Source organism: Pseudonaja textilis, chromosome 2 (assembly GCF_049901715.1).
Source record: "Pseudonaja textilis isolate UNSWEBS1 chromosome 2, rPseTex1.2, whole genome shotgun sequence".
Classification (NCBI taxonomy): domain Eukaryota; kingdom Metazoa; phylum Chordata; class Lepidosauria; order Squamata; family Elapidae; genus Pseudonaja; species Pseudonaja textilis.
In genome coordinates this window covers 238,325,768-238,353,529 of record NC_141991.1, presented here as the reverse complement: position 1 = coordinate 238,353,529, position 27,762 = coordinate 238,325,768, and the positions used below count along the sequence as shown (strand labels likewise).

Genomic DNA, 27,762 nt, shown 5'->3' with positions numbered 1-27,762 from the left:
ATAGGCTTCAGCTCTGCTAATTCCTAGTTAGTAAGGCTAGGCCGGAAGTTGAATGGATGGTACCTCCTGTGGAAGACAGCGCCACCATTTTTGGATGAAACCATATCTTCTCCTCTTGAGCCAAAAAGAGCAACAGTTCACCATACACACAACAAATTTCATTAATCTTATTGCTAATTACATAATATTAATTATGAATGTTTGTTTTCCATTCATATCAAGCATTCAGTGAAAACTTCTTTCTGACTGCACCTGAGTTAGTGTGACGTGAACTGGAAGGAGCTCAATTTAAACATTATTCTGAATTCAATTAAAGGAGAAAGAGCAATCAAACCTGTTGATACCTCCATGCTTATGCAGAGCAACATGGGGGAAGGGGGAATCTATGTACGTACAAACATGGACCTAAATAGGACATCACATTAATTCATGTTTTCCCAATCACGCTACCATAAATAGTTTGTGTATACAGACGATTCACTAAGATAAGATAAGATAAGATAAGATAAGATAAGATAAGATAAGTCAATTAGTATTTCTCTTTCTGAAGATACTGTTTCTATGCAGACTGTCAAGATCCCAATTGACGAACCGAATCAAACAGACTTGAAACTTTCCGGTCTCTTTCTACTAAACTTTATCAAATACATTATATTGGCACAAATTGAAAGCAAAACCAACTCTAATTAATCCCCATGATTTTTGCGTAGAATCAATTTCCCTTCCCCTCATTAGTTCATGTCACATTGTTCAATTAGCACTCCCAATCAGTGGCGGAATTCAAAATATTTTACTACTGGTTCTGTGGGTGCACGCAGAGCATTCTAAAATGGGCAATTTTAAGCATGAAAACTTACCTTACCATCAGCGCTGGTGAGTACAACAGCTGAGGCGTGGCAATCCACTCTGCCATGCCTATCAGCTGAGCTACAAAGACAGGAAATATAGGACAGCAAAGGGTGGGGGTGGGTGGGCAGGGCCAACTGCTACCAGATTGCTAGAACCGGTGTGAACCGACAGCATACCACCACTGGCCCCCATATTGTTTTAGCAGCAGTAAAACCTTTAGCCTTAGTAAGCCAGATGGCTGAACGACCTTGGTTCCCACAGAACTGGATTCTTGTCATTGTTTGCTGGCTGGAACTAGCATTCCACAGGTAGCTCCCCTTCTCCACAGCCTGTGTGGCAACTGAGAAGTGGCAACAGTTGAAATCAACACAATTCCACTTTGAAGTTGACACAGACATTCAAATAAATTGGCAATCCCACTTCACCCACTATGTAGATCCACGTCAGCTGAGTAAATTATTAGTAAACAAATGCCAGAAGGATTGGAGGAGTTTCAGTTCTCACCTTGCAAGGTCGCTCCTTCTTGAAGACAAACATGGGCTGTGCAATCACTGAAATGTCTGGAAGTAGAACAGAAAATCCCAACATGAAATCTTGTAGACCAGTTTGTTGACTGCAGATTTCTATTGTTTTCCTCTTTTCCCTTGAAAAAAGCAATTATTTGGTCTTCAAAATCACATTGTCTTCAAATCTGCAGGGGTCACCTTTTCTATTTAGGGTTGCAGATATAGCAATAACAATAGCAGATTTATAAACCGCTTCATGGTGCTTTACAGCCCTCTCTAAGAGGCTTACAGAGTCAGCATATTGCCCCCAACAACCTGGGTCCTCATTTTACCCATCTTGGAAGGACAGAAGGATGAGTCAACCTTGAGCCAATGAAGATTGATCCCATGACAGTCAGCAGAATTAGCCTGCAATACTGCACTCTAACCACTGTGCCACCACTACACTTGTTGAAAATGTAGAATTTTCTAAATAATTCAGATGTGTACAAAAATGCATATGTGATTCAGCTACAGACTTCTAACTTGAGAAAATATGAAAACAGAATTCCACTATGCCCTAGAACCTGAGAATATAGTTATTGCTGCTCCTAGTTTCAGACTGCAAGTGTGTCCCACAGACAGACTGTAATTAGATACAATCAATTTTTATTATTACATGTAGTTTCTATATGTCAGAAAGTATTGCTCTCATAGATTAGGCAAAATCTATCCCATTTGTCTAAAATTTAAAATATATTGTTTGTTTGTTTAATTGATATCCTCCCTTTCCTCTAGTACAGGGGTCGCCAACCTTTTGGACCTCAGGGACCACCAAACTCATAATTTTAAATCCCAGGGACTACTAACCGGTTCTGTGGGCATGGCCTAATTTGTTGGTGTGGCTTGGTGGTCATGTGACTGGCTGGGCATGGCTTGTATGTAAATATTATAAATATTTATATAAATATTGAATTTTTTATAAAAAAAATCAAAATCAGGCAAAGCAGGCAGTCAGATTGAGTTGCTCACAGAATCACAGATTCATTCAGAAATCTATCTATCTGCCGTTGGCTTGCTCAGCCTGTCACATAAAATTTGCTTGCAAGCAAATTCACGAAATTAACTCACAACGCACCATGTATATAAATATTGAATTTTTTTATTAAAAAAGAGCAACTTTTACCCAAAATCAGGCAAAGCAGGCAGGCAGATTGAGTTGCTCACAGAATCATTCAGTGATCTATCTATCTGCCATCGGCTAGCTCAGTCTCTCAAATTTGCTTGCTGTGAGTCTGCACTGAATAATAGAACCTTCAGTCCTAAGGGAGGTTCAGCTGTGCTAGAAAGCAGAGCTGAAGATCTAAAGACTAGCTAGAAAGCAAGAAATCTGACCATTTCCTGCTTCCTAGCTAATCTAAATCACCTGGCACAGCAGAACAGATGATGGTCAGAAAAAGGAAAAATAGCCATTTTAGCAGGCAAGTTTGCCGGGTAAGGAGTGAGTGGGCAGGGAGGGTTCCCATGGGCCATGTGGATGGCACAGCCTTGTGTTTCTGCGCAGCCTGGATTAATTGCTTTGAGGGATGCTCTGAGGGTGAGATTTCTCTGTGGCCCACCAAAATTTTCTCACGGACCACCAGTAGGCCATAGCCCACAGTTGGCAACTGCTGCTCTAGTGCATGGGTATCAAACTTCAGTCTGTGGGTCGGATGTGTCACGCACAGGCCAAGCCCACCCCAGCTCCATGAAGAGAAAAAATGTCATCATGAAATGTTCAGAGTGGTATTCAGCCGGTTCTGATCAGTTCTGGAGAACCAGTAGCAGACATTTTGAGTAGTTTGGAGAACCAGCAAATACTCCCTCTGACTGGAGATTTTTCAGTATCCTTCCCCTGCCACGTCCACCAACCACACCCACAGAACTGGTAGTAAAAAATTTTGAATCCCACCACTGGATACATGACATGACGATATGATGACGTGAGTTTGACATCCATGCTCTAGTGGCCAGGCGTCAAACTCATGATGTCACATTGTTGCCATGTGATATATCATGACTTTTTCCCCCTTCGCTAAACTGGGGGTGGGGGTGGTCAGCATCCGGCCTATGGGCTGTGAGATTGGCACCCCTGCTCTAGTGGTTCATTTTATTCTCCACTCAATTTTTCCCTCAGACACCCCATGGACTGAGAGAGAGGCATGCCCAAAGGCCCCTACTGAGATGTCATGGATGAATTTGGACTGCTTCAAGTTCTCCCTGGTCTTAGTCCAACATTTTCACCAGTAAAGGCATCCCCCTCTTTCAGTAGAGACTAAAATATCAAGTGAACCATTGACTGTTCATCTTGAAAGCAAAGGATTATTATTTGACATTTGCTAGAAGTAATGTTAGTGTGAAAATCCAGTAGAGATCTATGTGTAATCATAAATCATTTTTAAAAGGCCATGCTGTTTGCTTGTACACAGGACTCAATTTATAAGAACATAATAAAATATTTATCCCAAATTGTTAATAATTATAGCCTTGAACTGCAGAAACATGGGTAGAATTCTATTCCTTCAGGGAGCTATTGAAAACTGAATTGCATATTTAAAGAACAACAGATTAAGCTAGCTCACAAAGCTATAATTTGGGCCCAGTTTGAATCATCCCGCAAGACTCAAATAACACGTCTGAGTATACCTCAAGGAAAACATATGAACATATTAACTGATTCATCACACTTATATTTAAGATATTTATAGATAACTTGGGCTTAATTGGTACATTTAGTAATGCTGGAATATTCAGAAACCCTTCCCAAGTATAAAAATGGCACTTTACAGGATACTCTTTGTGTGTGAGCATATATATAAACACATGAATAGTGTGGGCCACCCTTTGAATGGTGTGGGAGTAGAATGGATTTCCAGAGAAAAAACTGCAGGCTACAGAAACTAGGAGCACTACTCAGGTGACCCTGAGGACATAGGTAAACCTCCAAGTGCTTCAATGACCCTCTAAAACAGAGATGTCAAACTCACATCATCATGGTGGTGTCATGTGACATATTGGGACTTTCCCCCCTTTGCTAAATTGGATATGGGCATGGCCTGCACGTGACGCATCCAGCCCATGGGCGAGGAGTTTGACAGCCCTACTCTAAAAGGATGCAAATGACCAGCTGTCTGCAAGAAATATTTTATTTATTTAATTTATTTGATTTGTCAATTGCTTACAAAATAATAGGTATAAGTATAAACATGAGTAAGAATACAGAAAATAGGTACAATTAAATGGGGACAATAGGACAGGGATGGGAGGCACAATGCTGCACTTATGCACGCTCCTTACATACCTTTTAGGAATGGGGTGAGGTCAATAGTGGATAGTTTGAGGTTAAAGGAGTGGGGTTTTGAGGATGTAAGTACAGAGTAAGGTAGTGCATTCCAGGCATTGACCACTCGGTTTCTGAAGTCGTACTTTCTGCAATCAAATTTGGAGCAGTTTACATTGAGTTTGTATCTGTTGTGTATTGTTGTGGTTGAAGCTGAAGTAATCATTGACTGGTAAGACATTGTAGCAGATAATTTTGTGTACTACGCTTAAGTCCAACCGTTGGTGGCATAGTTCAAGATTGTCCAAGCCCAAAATTTTAAGTCTGGTGAAATAGGGTATTCTGTTGCAAGCAGAGGAGTGTAGTACTCTTCTCGTGAAATATTTCTGGACTCGCTCAATTGTATTAATGTCCAATATACAGTGCAGATTCCAGACAGATGAGCTGTATTCAACTCTTGGTCTAGCAAAGGTTTTGTATGCCCTTCTTAGCAATTCAATGTTTCCAGAGGAGAAGCTTTGTAAAGTTAAATTTACAACTCTTAACCCCCACTATCCTGTCAGAACTGAAGAAACTTCTTGGATGAGAAGCGAAACGTCTTCAAAGAAAAAATAAGAAAACTATTTCAAGGCCTCTAGTGAAGGAGAACCAGTCCTGCCATATTGGTAGCCTGTTCCCTTGGCTGACAGTTTGTATAATCAGAGAATTCTTCCTGAAGGGCAATCTGAACTTTCTTCTTTGTAATTTTTATCTCCTGGTTCAAATCCTGCCCCCTAGGGCAATAGAGTTTAAGTGCATTCCCGCTTCTCAAGAACAGCCTTTCAGATATTTACCTAACAGAATAACAAAGTTGGAAGGGTCTTCTAGTCTAACCCCTGCTGAGGCAGAGACCCTATGCCAATGCCATTTCAGACAAGTGTCTGTCCAGCCTCTTCTTAAAAACCTCCAGTGATGAAGCACCCACAGCTTCTGAAGGCAAAGCTGTTCCACTAGTTAATTGTTCTCACTGTTAAGAAGTTTCTCCTTAGTTCCAGGTTGAATCTCTCTTTGGTCAGTTTCCATCCCCTGTTTCTTCTCTTGCCTTCTAGTGCTTTGGCAAATAGGTTGAAGGCTGGTTACATATCTCCATTCAGTCACCTTTTTTGCAAGCTAAATGTACTTTGATTCTTTAACTGTTTTACTTAGGATTTCCAGGATCCTTCTCCATCTTAGTAAATCTCATCTTAATTTGCTCCTTTGTCTCTTTTCAACTAATCTATAAATGTAGTTACAACATTTAAAAAATTAGTACCGTGTTTCTCAGAAAATAAGGCCGGGCCCTCGAAAAAACGGCTAGACCCTCTTTTCGGGGGTGACTTAATTTCTCTCCCCCCGCACACCCTGTGGGCAGCCATGCCTTGCCATCAGCCATTCCTAACAGCTGATCATGGAGGAGCGCAGAGGGCTCCCTACCTCTGCCTTTCTCACCAGCACCATCTCCAACAACAGCGGCAGCAGTGGCAGGAATCATGGAAGCTACGGAGGCGGGTCCCCCACCCGAGAAGTGGCTGAAACGCTGCCGGTGGAGGAATGCGCAGCACTCCAAATGCGGCAGTGGCACGGGCAGAAAGGAAAGCAATGGCAGCGGAGAAAGCAGCAGTGGTGGGCACCGAAGTTCTCACGATTTAAAGTGCCCCGCTGAGGCCAACATCCCCGCTGCCACTACTGCTGCCGCTGCCCGCCCACTGACCCGGCCTGCAACCAGCACCATACCTGGGTCTGCGGCAAAGGCGCTTGGCGGGGGTAGGGAGCCCTCTGTGCTCCATGATCGGCCATTAGAAGCAGCTGGTGGTGAGGCGTGGCTGTCTGCGGGGCGCTCCTAACGGCAAGTTCCCCCCCGCCCTCCCCCCTTATTTCACCTGTTTTAAAATAGGCCTAAATTTGGGGGGAGGGGCTTAATTTCACCTTATGCCTAGAAAACATGCTGGGACTTCCTATGGGGGGGTGTATTGTTGGAGAAACATGGTAGTATGATTGAATATAATTATTCCATTAGTATAATTCTATATTAACATATAGTATAATACCAGGGCATTATGTTTCAGCAGAGTGAGGAAGATGACTAAGGTTGAATAAGCTCTGTGCTGGCTTTTCAACAAGTTTAAACAGCAATGGGATAGAATGGGGTAGGGATTATGATGTTGGACTGGAATTAGAACAATGAAGTCCACACTCAGCCAGAATATCTGCCTGGATGGTCTGTTGCTTATTATGTCTCAGCCTAACCTCCCTTACAAAATCATCCTAGTGAAAATAAAAGTGGAGGAAGAATGACCTTGAGCCTCTGGGAGAAGAAAAAAAAAGCAAGATAGGAGGAGGAAGGAGTCAGGAGAAAAGATTTTGAAAAACAATGCCCCTGACTGAGTATGATCAGATATTGATAAATCATTGTGTACCAAAACTTCAAGGCCACTGAAAGTTGGCAAGAGTCAAACATTTTTCTATACCAAAATTAGAAGCATTTTTTTTTAAATAGCTGAAGCTCTGAGTTGGGAGGAACTGAGGAGGTGTTCATGATTGGTTGATTTCTGAATGGCACTGAACATGAGGGGACATCACTGTGTTATATTAAAGAACAACAGATGGATTCCTTTGGCCAAAGTTCTTAAGAATACTGGCAGCTATTGTTCAAAAACTCTGGACTGATCCATTGATTAAATGGGTTTATACTAATTATACCTCATTAGTCTATTTGCCTAATCAAGTGATGCTTAAATTTGCACTGCTGCTACAGCTCCCTAAAATAATAAATAAATAAAACAAATTTTTGTTGTTGTTGTCATTAAGGTTGACCGTGAAATAAATGTGTTTAATAAATAAATACATGTTAATCTCCATATCAGAGAAATCCTCAAATTTTGCTCTACAGTTTGTACATATAAAATCAGAATGTTAGATGGGGTTCCCACATTTCCTATGCAAATCTGATTTTATTATGTGGGAAGATTCCAGATACCACGGAAAAAAATGGTAAGAAAATCACCTTCATCAGAGAAATGTGCATAACATGTTCCTCCCTTTTACTAAGCAATGCATGGGAACTTGTCTTTCCTGCAAATATCCATTTTTTTCTCATCAATTTGCTCTCATATCAGCCTCCTCTCTCATTTTGAAGCCTGGATGAAGGGGAAAAAAATTACTAGACCAGGAAGAATTTGGAGAGAGTATCAGCACTGGTGATGAAATTGTTTATTTCAGTTCCCATGGATTCTTGTCATTCCAAGTGTATAGTGCTCATGCTGTTCCATACTGTTTCTCTGCATCGGTTTGACAAGAAAAAGTTTTTAAAATAGTTTTTTACATACTTTCTTGCACATTTTTCCTTATCCATACAACTTGGCTGTACATATGTCTTTTGGACAGCGGTGTTCTCTTAATGTAATTTTTCCACATTGTTCTCAGTTAGATGTCAATGATTGTGCACCTTCTCAGTAGGAGATATGAATTTTGGACAAAATTAATTCAGAAGTGCAAAACAAAGACATGCCTTTGTGTGTGTGAATAGCAATATTTCTCCTCAGTTAACTCTTTCAGCCTCTTAGCAGCATTATTAGAAAGATATGGACTTGAGAAATTCTATTCTATTCTATTCTATTCTATTTTCTACTCTACTCTACTCTATAATTCCATTCCATTATTACACTCCACTCCACTCTATTCTTCAGAACTAGAGCATATAGTTCTACATTGGCTCCAAAACTTTGTTTTTTATGGAAAACCTTTTCAGTGAAGGCCATTTCTGGCACTCACACATCCATTCATAGGGAACAAATGATTCTGTACACCTTAAATTCAGGGAACACCTATTCTGACCTGTAGAACAGTTTACAATGATTTTTTGTAAGTTTGCCTTGTATTGTTGGCATGCAAAACTAAAGAGTTGGTGAGAACTTTGTTCATAAATGCAGTTTCAGAATTCATCAATGTGAGGATGCTCTTCATGGACTACAGCTTTGTGTTTAACACTATCATCCCAGATATACTAGTAACCAAACTGTATAATCTGCAGTGCTCCCCACGTGCTCCTGGATTAAGAACTTCTTGACAAACCACAGTCTGTTAGACTTGGCCCCCACCTTTCTTCCACTATTACACTCAGTACTGGTCCCCCACAAGGTTGTGTCTTGAGCCTCTAGAAAAACATTTTATTTTGGGTGGGTGGAAATGCAAGGAGAGAAATGTAGAGAATATTAAGGGCTCTTCCAGATAGGCTACACTTTTAGCAAAAATTTGAGCTATTTCATTCATTCACTGGTTCATTTATTTGTTCGCTCATTCATTATTTTTACAAACAATTTAAGATGGCAAATAAACCTAATATTCCTTCCTCTTCCCATTTTCCCCACAACAACAACCCTGTCTTGTGGGTTAGCTGAGGGAAAGTCCCAGACCCAAGGGAATCTACTTGGTTTTTGTGATTAAGGTGGGACTAGAATTCACAGTCTCCTAGCTTCTAGCCAGGTGCCCTAACCACTAGACTAAACTGGCTATGGCCTCTGCTCAGAAGCTGTGACTGGATCCTTATGAGTGTAAGCTTTCTTGGATTCCCCTGTTCCAATCATAACTTCTCTTCTTACCAAGAAATTCTGTTTCAAGCAACAAGGACCACTGCAGAATTACAAGCACTTCACCGTAATGGTAGAAAGAGAAAAACTGGCCATCCTGAAATAACCTTCCTTAATGCAAGAGATGTAAGAAGGAAAGCAGACTGATTGGGGATGGGTAGATGCATGCAGAAGTGAGCAATCTAGGGATAGAAGCTTGTTGATGATGTAGACTTATCGGCTTGATTATAATAAAGGTAGCAGTTGGTGGCTTCTACAAATGAGCACATTTTCACATGATGTCAGTCTTGCCAAATACTCCAGACAAGAAACACATCCAGAAGTCTTAGCTTTACATTTATTATAAGCTTCCATTACTATAAGAGATTTTTGCAAGTCTGAAAGTACATTTCTCATTCACCTTTAAGATCCAAGAAACTAGGGAGGCTCCATTCTGAGTTATTTAACATAGCTTAATTGCTTCTATGATCTTAGCTGCCTCTTATCTCACTGTTGTCTAGTCTGCTGCTTTCTTCCTTCTGTCTTCCAAGGTCACTCCCACATATCATTACCCAATGGTCTGTTTTTATATATCCAGCCCAAGGTCATTGTGTGGCTATTCTGTCACAATAGGGGTGCAAAAATAGGGAAGTTCCAAAGAAAGAGCAAATTGTTTGAAGCTTTTGAGGCAGCAGTATCTGCAAGTTTCATCTAAAAGCACCACCCACTGGCAACATGATGGATGGAGAGAAAAGTAAGAAAAAAGTAAAATTTTTACATTTAGGCAAGAAAAACCGAACACACAAGTATAGAATAGGTGGCACCTGGCTCAACAGTAGTAACTGTGAAAGGGATCTTGGAATTCTATTGGATGAATATGAGCCAGCAGTGTGCTGCAGCTGCCAAAATAGCCAAAGCAGTCCTAGGTTGCATTAACAGAAGGGTAGAATCAAGATCAGGTGAAGTGTTAATACCACTTTAATGCTTTGGTAAGGCCACACTTGGAATACTGCATCCAGTTTTGGTCACCGGGATGTAAAAAAGATGTTGAGACTCTAGAAAGAGTGCAAAGAAGAGCAACAAAGATGATTAGAGGACTGAAAGCTAAAACATATGAAGAATGGTTGCAGGATTTGAGTATATCCAGTTTAATGAAAGGAAGGACTAGGGATGACATGATAGCAGTGTTCCGATACCTCAGGGGTGCCACAAAGAAGAGGGAATCAAGCTATTCCCCAAAGCACCTGATGGCAGAACAAGAAGCAATGGATGGAAACTAATCAAGGACAGAAGCAACCTAGAACTAAGGAGAAATTTCCTGACAATTAGAACAACTAATCAGTGGAATGACTTGGCTCCAACACTGGAGGTTTTAAAGAAGAGATTGGAAAACTGTTTGTTTGAAATGGTACAGCGTTTACTACTTGAGCTGTTATTCTGTTGTTCTGGTGGCATCCTGCAGTTTTTTTGGCGGCGGGAGGATGCCTGGAGAAGCATAGGCAGTGCAGGACACTGAGGCAGAGGAAGGGTGGAATAACCTGACACAGCAGCCTCTCCTCTCCTGCCTGCCTGTCCTCTTCAGAAACTACAGCAGGTTCCATGCTCTGACCAACTGATGTGGCAGGAACTAGTTATAACTAGGTTGCACTGGTCTGAGGCAGCCCAGTCTGTGTTGTGACTCAGAGACTGCTGGACAAGTCACTACTGAAACCTGCCGAGTGTGCTCTTTTCTGGCTGGCAGAACAGGAATAATCCAGCTCTTTCTGCCAATAGAAGACTGGGCAATAAATTTGTCTGCCGGGTTCATAAATAATGACTACAGACCCGAGCCTCTCATTTTCCTCCTCACTTTTTAAGGATGTACAGAACACTCTGGGACTACAGCAGAAACCAATTTGTCCCTTTCTGTTAGGCATAATTGAAGCTGGGCACAATTTACACATTTTTTTTCTCCCTTCTTCCATGTTTATTTCCCTGATTGTAGTTCTTCTGCCCAAAAGAGGCTCATCAAAGCAACTTTCCTTTAGCTATTTTAACAACATTAAACACTGGCATTTTTAACTTGATAAGGTTAGGGCTAAGAATGTTTTCTTGCATGGAACAATTGAGTCTGGGTAAAGACAAACAAGCTGCCATTTGTAGTTGGAATGAGAAAGAATCAATGTTTGCTTCATTGTGGGGAAATAAGCCCAAGTCCATTGACACAAATGGAAGAAAAAATATACATTAGAATAGCTTGGAAGGTAGTTATGTACTTCTAGGAAGAAGTCAGAAACAAGTTCTCAGGATGGAGTCATCACTGTAAACTCAGAAAGGTAACCCCTATAATCTTATAATTTTTGAGGTCAAGGCTCTCCTCCCAGAGATCTTAAGGCTGTAGCCTTAGCATATTTTGAAAATAAATACTTTAAATAACGTCAGTTTGGAATTAAAATGAAATAAATTTTAATTTAAATCATTTTGAGGCATGTCTTGAAATATTCATATTCAATATTCATACAACTTTGGGTGCAATTTTTCTCTAAAAAGGTAAATTAAATTGCACTTACTAATAAGTAGATGTGAATCTGATACAGGCTGCAAACAGACTGACTCATCCATCTAGAGACAAAATTGTGATCTGTATACAGTAGATAAGGCCAACTTGCAACAGGAAACAACCAGTTGGCTTGGTTCATATTTTACTGCGAATTTATTAAATTTACACTTTTTGAATGTTGTATATAGTAGTATATAATATTTGCAATTTCTAAATTTTGCAATGAGATTTGTTTTTTAAATTAAAAAATAGGGGAATGTACAAACAAAAATGACCTTAGTGAAAAAATTGTGTCTCTGTGTGTGTGTGTGTGTGTGTGTGTGTGTGTATCTCAAATAGATTAAATTTTATTTACGGTCTTAATAAATAAATTAATATGAAAATAAAATAAAATAAACCATAACAGATATCGAAGAAACTGATTCAACCACCCCAATTCTAAATCTGAAATGTTTTGATGTGTCAACCACAATGTCTTGCTCATTTATACTGTTGGGACTACAGCCACCTGAATTCCATATCCAACGTAATGACTTATAAATCTACAGAAGTCTTTTGTAAGTTCTCTAATCACTTTTACAGTACCTATAATGTTTTTTCTATGCCACCAGTGCCCTACATGTCAATAGTTTATGAAATAGGAGATGTTTAGCTTGATCCCCTGACACCGATATTATTGCCAAGAAGCACTGACCTAAAAACAGGACTTGCCTAACTGTTGAAACTGGAACAATATGTTTCAAAGAAACATCACACACACACAAACATCCCAGGGCAGTAACTCTATTGAATTCTATTGCATAGTGCAATATTAATGCAATATCAGGGGTTTTTAATTCAATGTATAGAAGGTGACGGATGTGTGCTTGTGTTTATTTTCATAGTCATAATATACACTGAAGATGGTATTTAATTTTGTTGAACGAGGTGCAATGACAATAAAGTAAAGTAAACTAAACTAAAGATGGAGGTGTTTCTCCTTGAAGTATGACCATGTTGTTGATTGCATCATCTATGTTCATTTAAAGAATGTTGTGCTAAATCAGAACTTGGGGAACTCATTAGAACCATGAAGCTGATACGGAATAAAAGAGTTTGTTAATAAGTTCTAAAAAGAGAAGATGCATTATGGCCACATTTTGATAACCTAGTGCCTTCCCAGAATTGCCATTGTAGCAATTTGTCTGAAATAGTATAGCATCTTCTGCTTGAGCAGCGGGTTGGACTAGATAGAAGACCTCCAAGGTTTCTTCCAATTTGTTATTCTGTATTCTGTTACAATGCTGCTGGAGCCAAGCTTCAGCAAATACGGAAGACTCAGAAGTGCAAAAAATCCTATAGTCACCCCAATGACATCAACAGAATTTCAAGAATGTATTAAAATATGGCCTAGACTAAGATGAACATTGTGTAGGAAAATAGGGGGAGGCCTCATAATGGAAGGTTCAACCATTTGGACTGGTTTCAGATTGTCGAGGTTAAGCCAATTATGAAAGGGAGATCATATTTTTAATTTTTTTTCCAGGCAGTTGGGTTTGTTTTGCTTTTTAAATTTATTTTAGGCGGTGCACTGCAATTTTTGCATGTTTCTTGACTCAACATAACAAGAATTGTGCTACTAATTTTAGGCAACCATACCTCTAAAATCCAGTAAAGCAATTTAAGGGATGCCCACTGTCTGTAAAAACTAAATTTCATGGACCTCATGAGGATTTGGTGGTTTTAGGCTGCCCATCTGTGATCAGAATAATGATCAAAATCACTCAGACCTAAACTCTGGCTGAATTAAAAAGCTCAGTGGATTCATTTGAAGCTAACTTCTTCCATAGATTCAATTATAAAAATATATGCATTGCTCCCACTGTTGGGAAGAAGAATTAGTGTGACCACAAATATTTAAAATGCTTACAGCTTTTAACTGACTGCAATGGCTGCTAATAAGAAGAAGATAGAACCATGAAGAGAATTCTACTTGGGGCAGGTTTAAGGCACTGAATACCAAGAGAAAACCTTGAACAAATCCTAAGTATTTATCCCTTACCTCTTCATATATTAATACCCCAAATTGTCAAATTGGACAGGATTTTGACATATACAACCCTGAGCAATCTTATGATATTTTGTCACTCTTGCGCAGGCAAGATGTAGGGTACACGGTCAAGTTTTTGAAGTCTTCTGAAAGGCCAACAGGGTTTGTGTTATTTTATTCTATTGATTTTACTTATTTAATTTGTCAATCGCTTACAAGATAATAGGCATAAGTATAAACATGAGTAAGGATAAAAGAAATAGGTATGAATAAATGGGGACAATGGGATAGGGATGGTAGGCACAATTGTGCACTTATGCACGCCCCTTACAGACCTCTTAGGAATGAGGTGAGGTCAATAGTGGATAATTTAAGATTAAACGAGTGGGGGTTAAAGGATGTAACAACAGAGTCAGGTAGTGCATTCCAGGCATTGATCACTCTGTTGCTGAAGTCGTACTTTCTGCAATCAAGTTTGGAGCAGTTTACATTGAGTTTGTATCTGTTGTGTGCTCTTGTATTGTTACGTTTGAAGCTGAAGTAGTCATTGGCTGGTAGGACATTGTAGCAGATAATTTTGTGTACTATGCTTAAGTCCATCCATAGGCAGCGTAGTTCAAGGTTGTCCAAGCCCCAAAATTTCAAGCTTGGTGATATAGGGTATTCTGTTGCGAGCATTTCTGTTCTAATCTCTGAAGGGAGAAGATTCCACAAAACAGAGGCTACAGCAGAGAAGGCCCATCTTCTGGTCTTTGATAGCCAACATTTTTTGGCTGATGGGATCCACAGTATGCCTAGTCTGATGGACTGGATTGCACAGGTAGATATTCTTGGAAAAAGATGGTCCCTTAGGATTTTTGCCATTATAAAAGTTGAAAATTCCCAAAAGTTATTTAGGGGTGTCACAGATACCCATGTTATGCAAGTGCTGCATTTCTGACCCCCGATATAAAATACATTTTCTACTGCCTAGTCTTAAATTAGAAAGTATCTTATGATTATATTATGTTGTTGTTTGTATGTACATGAGAGCTTATGCACTGGAGACAAATTCCTTGTGTGTCCAATCACACCTGGCCAATAAAGAATATTCTATATTCTATTCTTTCAAATGATTCCCCATTGCAAAATTCTGAATTTTATTTCTCTTTATCTCAAAATGTCTGAAATATAGTCAAAGCGACAAAACACTCATGGACTCTGTAACAACAATTGCTATTACTCCCAGGAATATATCTTCCAATATATTTGTCAGGTTGGGAGAAAACAGTTTCTTAACCAATTATTTTTAACCATCAGTTAGAAGTGTAGAAATCAATTCTAGGATATTCAGTTCAGTATCAGAATAATATTCAAAAGATTCTAATTCCTCAGTGTGTGAAAAAGTTAGAATGATACGGCAAGTGACTTAAAATGGCACTGTAATTTTATTAGCAAAATTTCTTTCTATTGTTCCATTTTTTAAATATATGAAATCCTCTCTTTGGTTTAAAAATGCCACCTGAAGCAGCATCAAATAAGTTAATATACTGTATATAACAAGTTGTGGCTGATGAATCAGGTTGTTAACAGTGGGGCGTGCATAAGCACACCAACGTGCCTACCGTCCCTGTCCTATTGTTTCTTTTATTTTTCTTATATGTACCCATATATTTTTGTTTTTCTTATATGTACCCATTTCATGTATTCATAGCTATGTATATACTTATACCTATTATCCTGTAAGTGATTGACAAATCAAAATAAATAAATAAAATAAAAGTATGCAATCTCTGAGTTTGAAAGGAGTACTTCTATCTGTCCTGAAGCACATCTTCCAAACTGAGTTTGAGGCATTCTGTGGACCTCCCCAGAATTAAAACTGCACATTGCAACATATGGGAGATGTTGACATTAATCATTTGCTTCCATCTTCTATGATTGCTTCTGAGTTTCTTTATTTGCTTAGAAAGCAGCTCTTCCTACTGGAACATATGGACATGGGCAAATTATTTAAGAGGTTTAAATAATGAAAAATGATGTTCTCCAACCCAGCGCAAAATCATAAATAGACAACCTTAATGAATCTTTCCTGCAACCAAGGACAATCATTCGAATAGGTTAATGCAACTTCTCAGATGTTCATGGCTAGGTTGGCTTCAGATGTCCCAAGTCAGAGCCTACATTGTTCTCAGCACAGACTCAGTGGTCACCATTCACCAAACCTTTGGAGAAGCCATCAAGAATTAAACTATCATTCTCAAGGAAACTCACACAATTCCTAGTTTCTCACTGCAATAAATAGCAGTCTGTTCATTTCAGCTCCACTTCGCTCACAAAATCTACCAACATTGGTTTATTTCAGCATCATGTTAAGTCAGAATTTTCTCAAATATAGTTTGTTGAGTAAGCCATATTGCCCTCTTTCACAAACACCACTGGTCTATCAGGGCTGGACTTGTACATCATTCTTTGTAAATATAATTTAAAAATAAATTGAACACACACTGTTGGGTAATATAATCCACATGAACTAGCAATAACCAGTTGCTCAATTTTGAGAGGAGAGCGGGACTACTGTAATATATATTATTTATCACTATTCAGAAGTTTTTGTCAGGTGCTGCTTAAAGGCATTTTGGAACAGAGCAGCATCTAAAACACAACAAAAATACAAATCAATAAAATAAAATAAAATAACATACTGTATGTTCAACATTTCTTCTGCTAAAGTATGCTTTAGCACAAGGATGTCAAACTCAATTTCATTGAGGGCCACATCAGGGTTGTGTTTGACCTCAGGGAGCCGGGGTGGGCATGGCCGTGGGGCCCATGGCCAGCTCAACATCACTTGTTTCAGGGGCACCTGTGGTTGTCTGAGTGCTCTGGCAGTGAAAACGGGCTCCAGAGCTTCATTTTCTGTTGTGATAACCTCCTGCAACCCTTTGCCAGTGAAAAAAGAGCTTGGGAGGACCACATGTGCCCCCCCCTGAGCTCTGTTTTCGCTGGCAGAGGCACTGTGAGCCGTTCCTTTGCTGTTTCCAGGGTGGCTCTGTGGGTTGGATCTGGCCCCCAGTCCTTGAGTTTGACATCCCTGCTTTAGCACAAGTAGATATCTCCCATTTTTACATTCGAGGTCATAATTTCCCCTACTGTGCCACCCGCACCCACTAATTACATTGCAAATTGAGTGAATCTGACCTCAGTCTACATTATTGAAATGGTTAAAATGATGCTGTGACTTGAATGAAATCCCAGGGATTTCAATGAGTCCACTCTGAGTGTTTGAAATTCACTTTATAAATATATACTCACTATATAAAACCTTAATATTTCCACTCAAAAAGAAAACCATCTTAAAACATAGGCAATATCGTTGTCTTTCTTTAATGTTCAATACATGCCACTAGGTGGCAAACTTCTGAGGTTAGATTTCTCAATGTTTATGAAGCATTATACACTGATCATTGTTGTTTCCCGATGCCCTTTGGGTAATTCAATATATATATATTTATTTTTGGAGGGTTTTACGCCTGCGAATAACATTCTTAGTGAACAATCTTTAGGAAATTGAATTATCAAAAACAGAGCCTTGCAGATGCACAAGATTGCAATTCCAGTATGGAATGGAAGACTCCTAATGGAGTATGCTATTATCCATTCCAATGGAGGTAACTGATATTGAATTTCAGAACATCTGGAACATCATTTTCATTGAAGGTATCCAGGAGGGGCACATGGAATATGTTGTCACTGTGTTGCTATTATATTTAACATGGATACAAAAGTACTTGAGCTGATGTCAGCTTTCCAGGTAAACCAGACAGGAAATATAACTTGATGAACTAATTCTAGTTTATTATAAGGCTACATTAACAGAATGTTTCAAGTCTGAAAGTACAAACTTCCCACCATCACCTTTAACTGATCCATTAGGGCAGACCTTTCAGCCTCTGATTTTTAAGCTATTGGGAGCTCTTGGTTCTCTTGTTTGAGTGTTCCCTACACAGCAGCTTGTTCTCCAATGTCATCCTCGCAGTCCATTACAGGGAAACACATGTTATTATGTTTGTGACATCATTGTGGTTTGTAATGGGCATCTGTGTCTAGAGAGTTTATTGTGAGTATTCCAGCATAATTGCCTTTACTTACTATTTGATTTACAGATGAAATTCTTGACCAGGGATAGCACAAAATTCTATTCCAGGTGAATTTTTCATTGCAGAATTTATGACAAAATAACCAAGGGAACAGAGGTTTCTCTATCCTAGCAACTTCCAGATAGTTACAGTCCATCTTCAATCATACATAGGTCTTCTCCATGACATTGTCATCCAAACACTAGCAAGTGATGCCCCTATCTTAGCAACTTGCATTTGCAATGTTCTGTGTGTACAAAAAATAGGCTTATGACAAAATGTTCCACCAAACTTCAGCTGTCCTGCAGATTTTGATCTCTAATTTGTCATAACACCTGTAACTTGATCAGAAAGTATTTTCCAAGAAAAACAGATCAATGAAAATAAGATTGAGGATACATTTTGTTGTTGGATTCCATGATTTACAAGAAATCCCAAGAACTCTATTGATTTTACTCTTGGGAATTTTCTCTCTCCCAAAAGTGTAACAGGGATTGTTAAGATGAACTCAGCAAGAGGCCTTGGGAAAACTAAGACATAGATTCTTTTTAGGGACATTTAATCAGCCTGACATGGACTGGAAATTGGCTTCAAGTAGTAAAATAACCCTGAATTCACTGTGGATTTTTTTTTTAAAAAAGTTTGCTTTCAATAACAATTAAAATAACAAATTAATTACATTAATTTCAGGAAACAATGGATTTACCTTCCTCTTTGTGTCTGTTGCAACCAAAGCTGTGGAACACATAGATGTCAGTTTGGGGTTTTCCAGTTTGGTCCATGGTCCATGTGCTTCTCCTTTTTTTGAAATGAGGTGTGTCCTTCATTTGATGTTCAAAGCTAAGAGACAAAGAAATGGTACTTCTTGTGCAGAAAACTCTTATAACCGAAAGCACATTATTTACTAGCAGTGGTTTGCTGGATTCTCATAATCAAGATCCATAGAGCTATCAAAACATTACGCAGAATTCTGCAATATTCATACTTCTTTCTTTTCCTCTTTGCAGACTCTTCGTGAGCAACAACAGCATTTACAAAGACGTTCTGGCAAATGTAACTTTACTCCTCTTCGTATTTAGTCCTGCCACAATTTTTTTTCTAGAAGCCCAAAGCAGTTTCTTCTGAATTGAAACCGCACAAAAATTGCATGTCCCAGGACCAGAAAGAAAAACCTGTAGGAGCTTCTGTGAAAGAAAGCTGCTTTCCTGACAGTTCACACTGGAGAGGCACTTAAGAGAGGCAGGACTCTGGGAGGGGATATGTAAAGTCATCCCGATTAACATAAAGAAGGAATGCAGCCAATGAATAATGTTTCGTTTTTCTTTCATGGGATTTATTAACAGGAATCTGAGATGGCTAAGTTTCATGTTCCCTACAGATGAGTTGGAAGCGAGATTTTTTTTTGTTCAGAAATGTTTTTCTATGCTTTTCTAATCTGAAACTTTTAACAAATTTATGACAGCATGTGTTTCTCTAGTGTCTTCCTTGGACTTGATACAGCAAAGTAATTTCTCAAATTGGAAAGGGATGATCTGATCAGTAATGTGCATTTATGTAACAGTAACTGTTGAGAGTGGAACAATTAAGTTCTCATTAACAAAAAAAAGTAACTCTTTAACCCTTGCGCTGTGTGGCTCTCGAGATATTTTTTTCTCATGATGTAGGGAACAAACAAAATGTTAAGAAGGTATGATATTTACAGTATTTAGTTACTTACCAAGCGCATCTGAATTACATTAAAGTAACCAAAATGTCTTTACAATCCCCAAGGCATGTCACAATTTTTGAGCATCCCTAATGTTTGAAAGTTGAAAAATTGGACATGATAAGTGTGGATGAAGAAGAACAGGACTAGGTTCAAACTTATTAAAATCAAGTGGCTGGGCGGCAGGGTTTAAGGATTCCCAGGTTTGATTTATTTCCTGCAATTAATCCTGCATGGAATAGAAACCACAATCCCATGGAGCGGGTATGCAGCCTGGGTTGCCCCTAGACTTTCGGCTCCTGCTCATAGAGCAGGTGTTAAACACGGCTAGATCTTTTATACAATTCCATCTTTGGCCAACTGTGTACATTCCTGGATCGGGAGGCCCTGCTTATAGTTTCTCATGTCTCTTGCCTGGATTATGACATGCTGTACAATAGAGCTACCTCTGAAGACTACTCCGAAGCTGAAGTTGCCTCCTAAACCAGATAACACAAATATTGAGGGACATACCTTGAGAGCACTACTACTTTGGAAGCTACACTAGATGCAATTCAAGGTGCTGGCTATTACCTACAAAGTCCTTCATAGCATAGAGCCAGATTCAAGGTGCTGGCTATTAGATGGTAGGTCATCTATGTCCAATTATTTTGGCCTGCCCAACAAGTTCTGATAGAGTAGGCATGCTCCATCTCCTGTCTATTAAATAACATAAGGTTATTTATGGTCTGGGGAGATGCTTTTTCTGCCATTGCAACAGACATCTAGACAGCTCCAACTCTTCTGACATTTCATATAGTGCTGAAGACTTGGTGTTTACCTCAGGCAGGATGTTAGGTGAGCCAGTTTTCAGGGGGCTTATTTAGGAGTATGTGTATCAGTGGTGGGATTCAAAAATTTTTTTACTACCAGTTCTGTGGGCCTGGCTTGGTGGGCATGGCAGGGAAGAATACTGCAAAGTCTCCATTCCCACCCCACTCCAGGAGAAGGTTATTGCAAAATCCCATTCCCTTCCCACCCCATTAACCTGCTTTCCAGCTCTGTTCTCCTGTGCAGGGCAACAAAAGAAGACCCAGCCAATCAGCTGGGGCTTGGGAGGCAGAGAATAGATGGGGGCGGGGCCAGTCAGAGGCGGTATTTGCTGGTTTTCCGAACTACTCTGAATTTCTGCTACTGGTTCTCCAGAACTGGTCAGAACCTGCTGAATACTACCTCTGATGTGTATATACTCACTCTCTCACACACATACACACATACACCTAAATAAGCCCCCTGAAAATGGACTATATGAGGTTCTAAGCCTGTCTTAGCCACAAAGCCAGCTGGGTGACCTTGGGCTAGTCACTCTCTCTCTCAGCACTAGGAAGCACACAGTGGCAAACCACTTCCGAAAATCTTGCCAAGAAGACTGCAAGGACTAGTGAAGCCAGTCACCAGGAATTAACACTGGCTTAAAGGCATACATAGACATTTGTATAAATATATGGAAAAAACAATTACTATCAACCTGCTTTCAGTTGAGGACCTGTATACTACACGAGTCAAAAAGAGAGCCGTGAAAATATTTACAGACCCCTCACATCCTGGACATAAACTGTTTCAACTCCTACCCTCAAAACGATGCTATACAGAGCACTGCACAGCAGAACAACTAGACACAGGAACAGTTTTTCCCCCAAAAGCCATCACTCTGCTAAACAAATAATTCCCTCAACACTGTTCAACTATCATAAAGTCTGCACTACTATTACTGTTAATCTTCTCACCACTCCTTATCACCCATCCCATCCCACTTGTGACTGTATGGCTGTAACTTTGTCGCTTGTATCCTTACGATCTATATTGACTGTTTCCTAGTATGATTTGATTGCTTACTGTACCCTATGACTATCATTAAGTGTTGTAACTTATGATTCTTGACTCTTGATGAATGTATCTTTTTTGTACACTGAGAGTATTTACACCAACGGTGTCCAATCACACTTGGCCAATAAAGTATTCTATTCTATTCTATATATGCATAGATGAAGTGTTTTTATATTTGTTCTTATTACATTTTGTTTTTAACTGGATGTTAAGTGAGTGCACTGAATAGCCATATAAATTTAATAAATAAATAAACAAGCCCCATCATTTCACTGTAGTTTCAACTACACTGCAGACAGAAATAAATCAGCTTAGCTCTCCACCATCACTGACATCATGAGAAATTCAGTAAGTTGGTTTCAAACTGTCTCAAAATCTTTGTATTGTTGTACACTTAAGTTAGACAGTTTTCAGCTATGAGTCTTTACTGGAAAGTTTGTATTAACATAGCAATGCTTTGCCTAAGTTTTATTTTAGTTCATAAATCAGGTTTGTTTGTTTGTTTTACTCTTAGGCAACCTTGTATTAACCAGTTGAAATGGCCTCCGTTTAAATCTGAAGTTAGAAGAAAGCCATCTTAGCACAAAATTTGCAACCTTAACAGATAACAGATAATCAGAGTTGGAAGGGACCTTGTAGGTCATCTAGTGCAACCCCCTGCCCAAGTGGGAGACCCTACACCATTTCTGACAAATGGCAGTCTAATCTCTTCTTGAAAGTCTCAAATGATGGCGCTCCCACAACTTCCAAGGGCACCTTCTGTTCCATTGGTTGATTGTTCTCACTGTCAGAAAGTTCCTCCTTATTTCCAGGTTAAATCTCTCCTTGTTCAGTTTCCATCCATTATTCCTTGTCTGGCCTTTGGGTGCTTTAGAAAATAGCTTGATCCCCTTCTTCTCTGTGGCAGCCCCTCAAATAACCTTGAATTACTGGTGAATATTTGATGACGTCTGTGGTGGTTTCCTTATTTGCTTTGTGTGAGGTAAGTTAAGAAAGGGACCTTGCAGATTATTCTAGGCCTATTTCTGTCTCATCCCCTCAAACATGATTGCTGGTGTAAGAACATTGGTGGGGAAACCCATCAATTGCTCTCCTTGAGGTGAGAAGTAAGCTAGGAGAGGAAGTAAATTTTGATTCGACTCTTGGGTTGAAATTTTTATTAGAACACTGAGTCATATTTAAAAGTAGCCCAATTAGCAACTAATGGGGTTATGAAAGCAGACCTTGTAAGTCATCCTGTGGCTGTCAACTGTGCCTAAGTTCAAGTGGGAGGTTCCTTTTGAAGCTTCAAAAACGTCCTATACTTGGAACAGCTTTGTTCATACTTAGACGAGTTCATTGAGGCAATCTTCCGTGTCTTGTGTCCAATGCATGAAACACTATCTTCTGCAAGCATTATGGTATATCTCATGCCTACCCTTGGGCCCAAAGGGGTGGAAAATTACTAACAGTCCTCAGAAAACAAATTGCAATCTTCAAAATAAGGATTAATACAATCATGGTAAAACCTAGGTGACACTCAAGTCATAGCAAACTTAGGGCAAGAAACTAGAACATACAAATTAAAACCAATCAATTTCAGTTTGAGATTAGAGATCCATAAGAAAGATTCCTTGCTATGAACTGGGCTATCTAAGTATGAAGATTTTAGAGATGCCAATTAAGTATCTGATTTTCAACACCATATTCATTACTCTTTAATCTGAGCCAGTGAGGTTCACTTATATATGATGAAGGGCACTCTTGTTACCACATTTGCTCAGTTTAGCTCAGTACGTTTGCAAAATAAAAAGAGTGTTTCTTTCATGTTTCTTGTCAAAAGAAGTCCATTTGAAAGGAATGAATTAATATCTATAATGTAGGAGCTATCTTTCTAGAACCCTGGCCAGATGTGAGAGAAGAGAAAGAAGAAACAGAAAACCCCAAAGTGCTTTTTTCACGAGGCAACTGGACTTTTCTTTGAAGATGTTTTGCTTCTCATCCAAGAAGCTTCTTCAGCTCTAACTGGATGGTAGGGAATGGAAGGATTCCCTATGCAAGCATCATTAAAATATGAATGCTGCTACTGTAATTTGGCTGGAATATGCAAGAAAGATTTGGAATATAAAATGAGCTAACCAGCATATTCAGTTAAGAATTATTGTTAATAGCATGTTTAATAACCTATTACTTCTTCTTCGGAGAAAACTAATCTAAGTTACCATATGATTTTTCTATAGGTTTTTGTCAATAAAATCAGAATAACAGAGTAAAAGAGTTAGAAAGGATCTTGGAAGTCTAATCCCACACTATGTCAGATAAACAGTTGTCCAGACTCTTCCTAAAAACCTCCAGTGTTAGAGCATTCACAACTTCTGGAGGCAAATTGTTCCACTGATTAATTGTTTTAACTGTCAGGAAATTTCAGTTTTAGGTTGCTTCTCGTTGATTAGTTTCCATCCATTGCTTCTTGTCCTGCCTTCAGGTCAGAGGTGGTATTCAGCAGGTTCTGAGAAATCCTGGAGAACCGGCAAATACCACCTCTGACTGGAGATTTTACAGTATCCTTCCCCTGCCACGCCCATGAAGCCACGCCCACAGAACTGGTAGTAAAAAAAATTTGAATCCCACCACTGCTTCCTGTGTTTTGGTTCAACTTCCTGGTCCAAGCAGGAAAGTCTGCACCATTTCAGAAGGAAGGCTGTTCAATCTCTTCTTAAAAACTTCCAGGGTTGGAGCACTCACAACTTCAATATCAATGAATATCAAAATCAATATCCCATTACAACAATTAAATTAGACAGTTGAATCATATTAATTATTTCAAATACTGAATGGACTGTGTGACTACAGAACGTCAACATTCATTTGAACATAATATGTAAAGCTATAATTTTACATATTGGCCGGGTTAACATGTTGAACACTAAATCGGATTTGAAGAAACAATCTGAGTTTCACATACTATCGATGCCCAAGTATATAACATATTGTCATGGGTTTAAACTGTGGCCTGTTCACATAATACTGAACTACAAACTACCCAGCCCCATTTAGGCTACGCCGCAGGTTGTGGAATGCAGCCATTCTATTTGATCCATGAGTTTAAAAAAAAAAACCCTACTAGCTGATAATGAGCCAAATACTTCTATAAAGTTCAATAGGTTCAGAAGCATCATTTAAATACTTCATAGCTGTACTCCATACAAAACCTGGAAATGTGTCAAAGAGGATGAGTCTGTTCATAGGATTAATTTCCAATGGTGACACTCCACCTCCTAGTGCACAATGGGGAATTTTAAATATATTTCTGGAACTTCTAAAACTGGCTCCTGATTCCCTGCCATGCAAGCCTCTGATACAGTGGTGGGATTCAAATAATTTAACAACCAGTTCTCTGCCCTAATGATTTCTTCCAATAACCAGTTCACCAAACTGCTCAGAAAGTTAACAACTGGTTCTCCCGAACTGGTGCGAACTAGCTGAATCCCACCACTACTCTGATATATCTATATATATATATATAAAGCAAAATATCACTCACGCATCATCATAAAATCTCCAGAACCGTAAAGTGTATAAACTTGAAATATGGCACATACGTTCTTCTTGGCTTCTAGGTGCTCACGAAGAAAGGATTTTTTGAAATGACCATCGGAGCATTAGTATTTTGTATATAATTATTAACACACTCTGATGCTAAGGAGTTCTACTTCCCCTCCCCACCCGGAAAGAAATCTGTTCCAAATGCAAAACACAAGCAGAGGAGTTTCAGTTTCAGTTTCAGTTTCACAGCATCAAGCAGCTTTTTAGTAAAGAACAGTTGAGCTAAGCCACGCCCAGGGTCCTTGCTGTCTCCTTCTTGCTCACACAGCAAATACTGTTTCACTTTCCAAACAGCCCTCAACTCTCTCACACACTGACAGGACGCTAGTCAGACAAATACTGATGGATGCTGGTAGGCAAAGGCACAATTCCACCCCTCCCTTATTTTCCTCCCCAAAAAACTAAGCATAACCACATAGTTTCGTAGGGAAGCACAGGTATCAAGCTAGTTTTCTATATAACAGTTCCAGCCAGTGTCATTCAAATCAGGGCAAAATAATATTTTCTGTAGTTTTCGCCTATAAACCTTTCAAGGGAGATATTTAGGTACAAATGCAGGCAGTCACTGAATCAAGAAGCTCTTCTAATAGAACATCAGATATTTTGGAAAGGATGAAGGAAGGCAAAGAAGGACAACAAGAATAGTAAAACCAACCTGAGTCTGAGATCCTGTATTTATAAGGGGCTATATAAATACCTTTTAAAAAATACAGCAGATTTCAGAGAGTTAAGCAGAATGAGGAAGAGGGCAGTTTTCACAACACCAGGCATTAAAGCTATTTGTTCAACTTAATAGAAGAAAGCAAAAACAAATCACATAAAAGAGAGCTGGTGTTTCTTCGCAAACATTTGGCTGCTGTATGACAGGGTTTAAAGCCTGCTGAGCTCAAGAATTTATGACGGTCACTGTTGGCCAGGGTGGATTCCATAAACAAAGATCCCTGTATGTAGAAGAGAAAGAGTACTTTATGTATAAGTAAACCTTATTATAGAATTGCCAGTAACCTCTAAGTACTTATAACTGCTGATAATAAGTTTATAAGTTGTTGGCAGTAAAATGGCAGTAAACAATTATTTGAGCAAAGAGGGTATTGATAGGAAAATCCAGAACCTTATCTGCCCTTAATCCTTCATTTCTTATTATCTATCTATCTATCTATCTATCTATCTATCTATCTATCTATCTATCTATCTATCTATCATCATCATCTATCTCTATCATCTATCTATCCATCCATCCATCCATCCAATGGTGGGATTCAATATTTTTTACCATTGATTCTGTGGGCATGGCTTGGTGGGCATGGCATGGCTTGGTGGGCGTGGCATGGCTTGGTGGGTGTGGCAGGGGAAGGATACTGCAAAATCTCCATTCCCTCCCCACCCCACTAACCTGCTTTCCAGCTCCGTTCTCCTGTGCAGGGCAACAAAAGAAGACCCAGCCAATCAGCTGGGACTTAGGACATAGAGAACAGATGAGGGCGGGGACAGTCAGAGGTGGTATTTGCTGGTTCTCCGAACTACTCAAAATTTCCACTGCTGGTTCTCCAGAATTGGTCAGAACCTGCTGAATACCACGTCTGCATCCACCATTATCTACCTACCAGTATATATTTAACTACTTATCATCTTTCATTGAATTTACTGAAGGTAGCAGAAGTAAATTTCTAAGATAGCATACCCAGAAATCCATTTAAGTGATCTACTCTTCAAAGACTTGTAGCTGAACATTGTAGCATGCTAAAAAAGTAAGTATGTAAGTTCTGGTCTCCAGCAAAACAACTTCCCTGCTTCCTGTTATGCCTTGTACCCAGTGTCAGCATGGCTATTTGTGCATTACTTCTGATTTTTCTTTTTCAGTTAGACAAACAACTGTCTGTTATGCCCCATTTTTTGAGCCATCATTGGAAAGCAGTTTGCAAATGAGAGCCGATTTGATTTAGTGATTAAAGCTTTTGTTGTTGTTAGCCGCGAAGTCGTGTCCGACCCATCGCGACCCCATGGACAATGTTCCTCCAGGCCTTCCTGTTCTCTACCATCTTCTGGAGTCCATTTCAGCTCATGCTGATTGCTTCAGTGACTCCATCCAGCCACCTCATTCTCTGTCGTCCCTTTCTTCTATTGCCCTCAGTCCTTCCCAGCATTAAGCTCTTCTCCAGTGTGTCCTTCCTTCTCATTAGGTGGACAAAGTATTTGAGTTTCATCTTCAGGATCTGGCCTTCTAAAGAACAGTCACCTCTTTAAAGCACCAGGCTATAAGTTAGGAGACCATGAGTTTTAGTCTTGCCTAAGCATGAAAAACAGCTGGATGACTTTGGGCCAGTCAGTATCTCTCCAGCCCATGATGTCAGGCCCAGATGACAAGATGGTTGGTCAGTTCCTATTGCAACCAATGCTCAACATTCAGTTGATTTGAAAGAGGATCCTGCAACTGTGGGAAAATGCTAGGGAGAAAAAAAAAGGAAAACAATTTGCAAATGCTGTTAGTGAGAACATTCTGGAGAAAAAGTGGGGGTGGGATTTACTGGAAACAGCTCTGATAGTTTGTTAATTTAATAGAAAGGCAGGATGCAAGAAGAAGAAAATACAGTTATCTATATACTCAATTATACAGGCATTTCATATATTGTATATTCACTCCACTCTTATAGTTTCTGCAAGGGCAGATTCCCCCACCCCCCAGT

At 39.4% G+C, this 27,762-nt stretch overlaps 1 protein-coding gene across 2 annotated transcripts in view; it reads right to left on the bottom strand.

The window, feature by feature from the left end:
• The window catches only part of RANBP3L (RAN binding protein 3 like), a 49,320-nt gene extending 30,159 nt beyond the window's left edge, over positions 1-19,161 (bottom strand). For both annotated transcript variants that reach the window (XM_087927385.1, XM_087927384.1), the window contains exons 1-2: positions 18,629-19,161; positions 1,354-1,409 (exon numbers count right to left, since the gene is read on the bottom strand). In XM_087927385.1, the coding sequence (XP_087783511.1) occupies positions 1,354-1,409; positions 18,629-18,749 (177 nt within the window). In that variant the 5' untranslated portion in view covers positions 18,750-19,161. The remainder of the gene's footprint in view (positions 1-1,353; positions 1,410-18,628) is intronic.
• Positions 19,162-27,762: the final 8,601 nt, after the last annotated feature.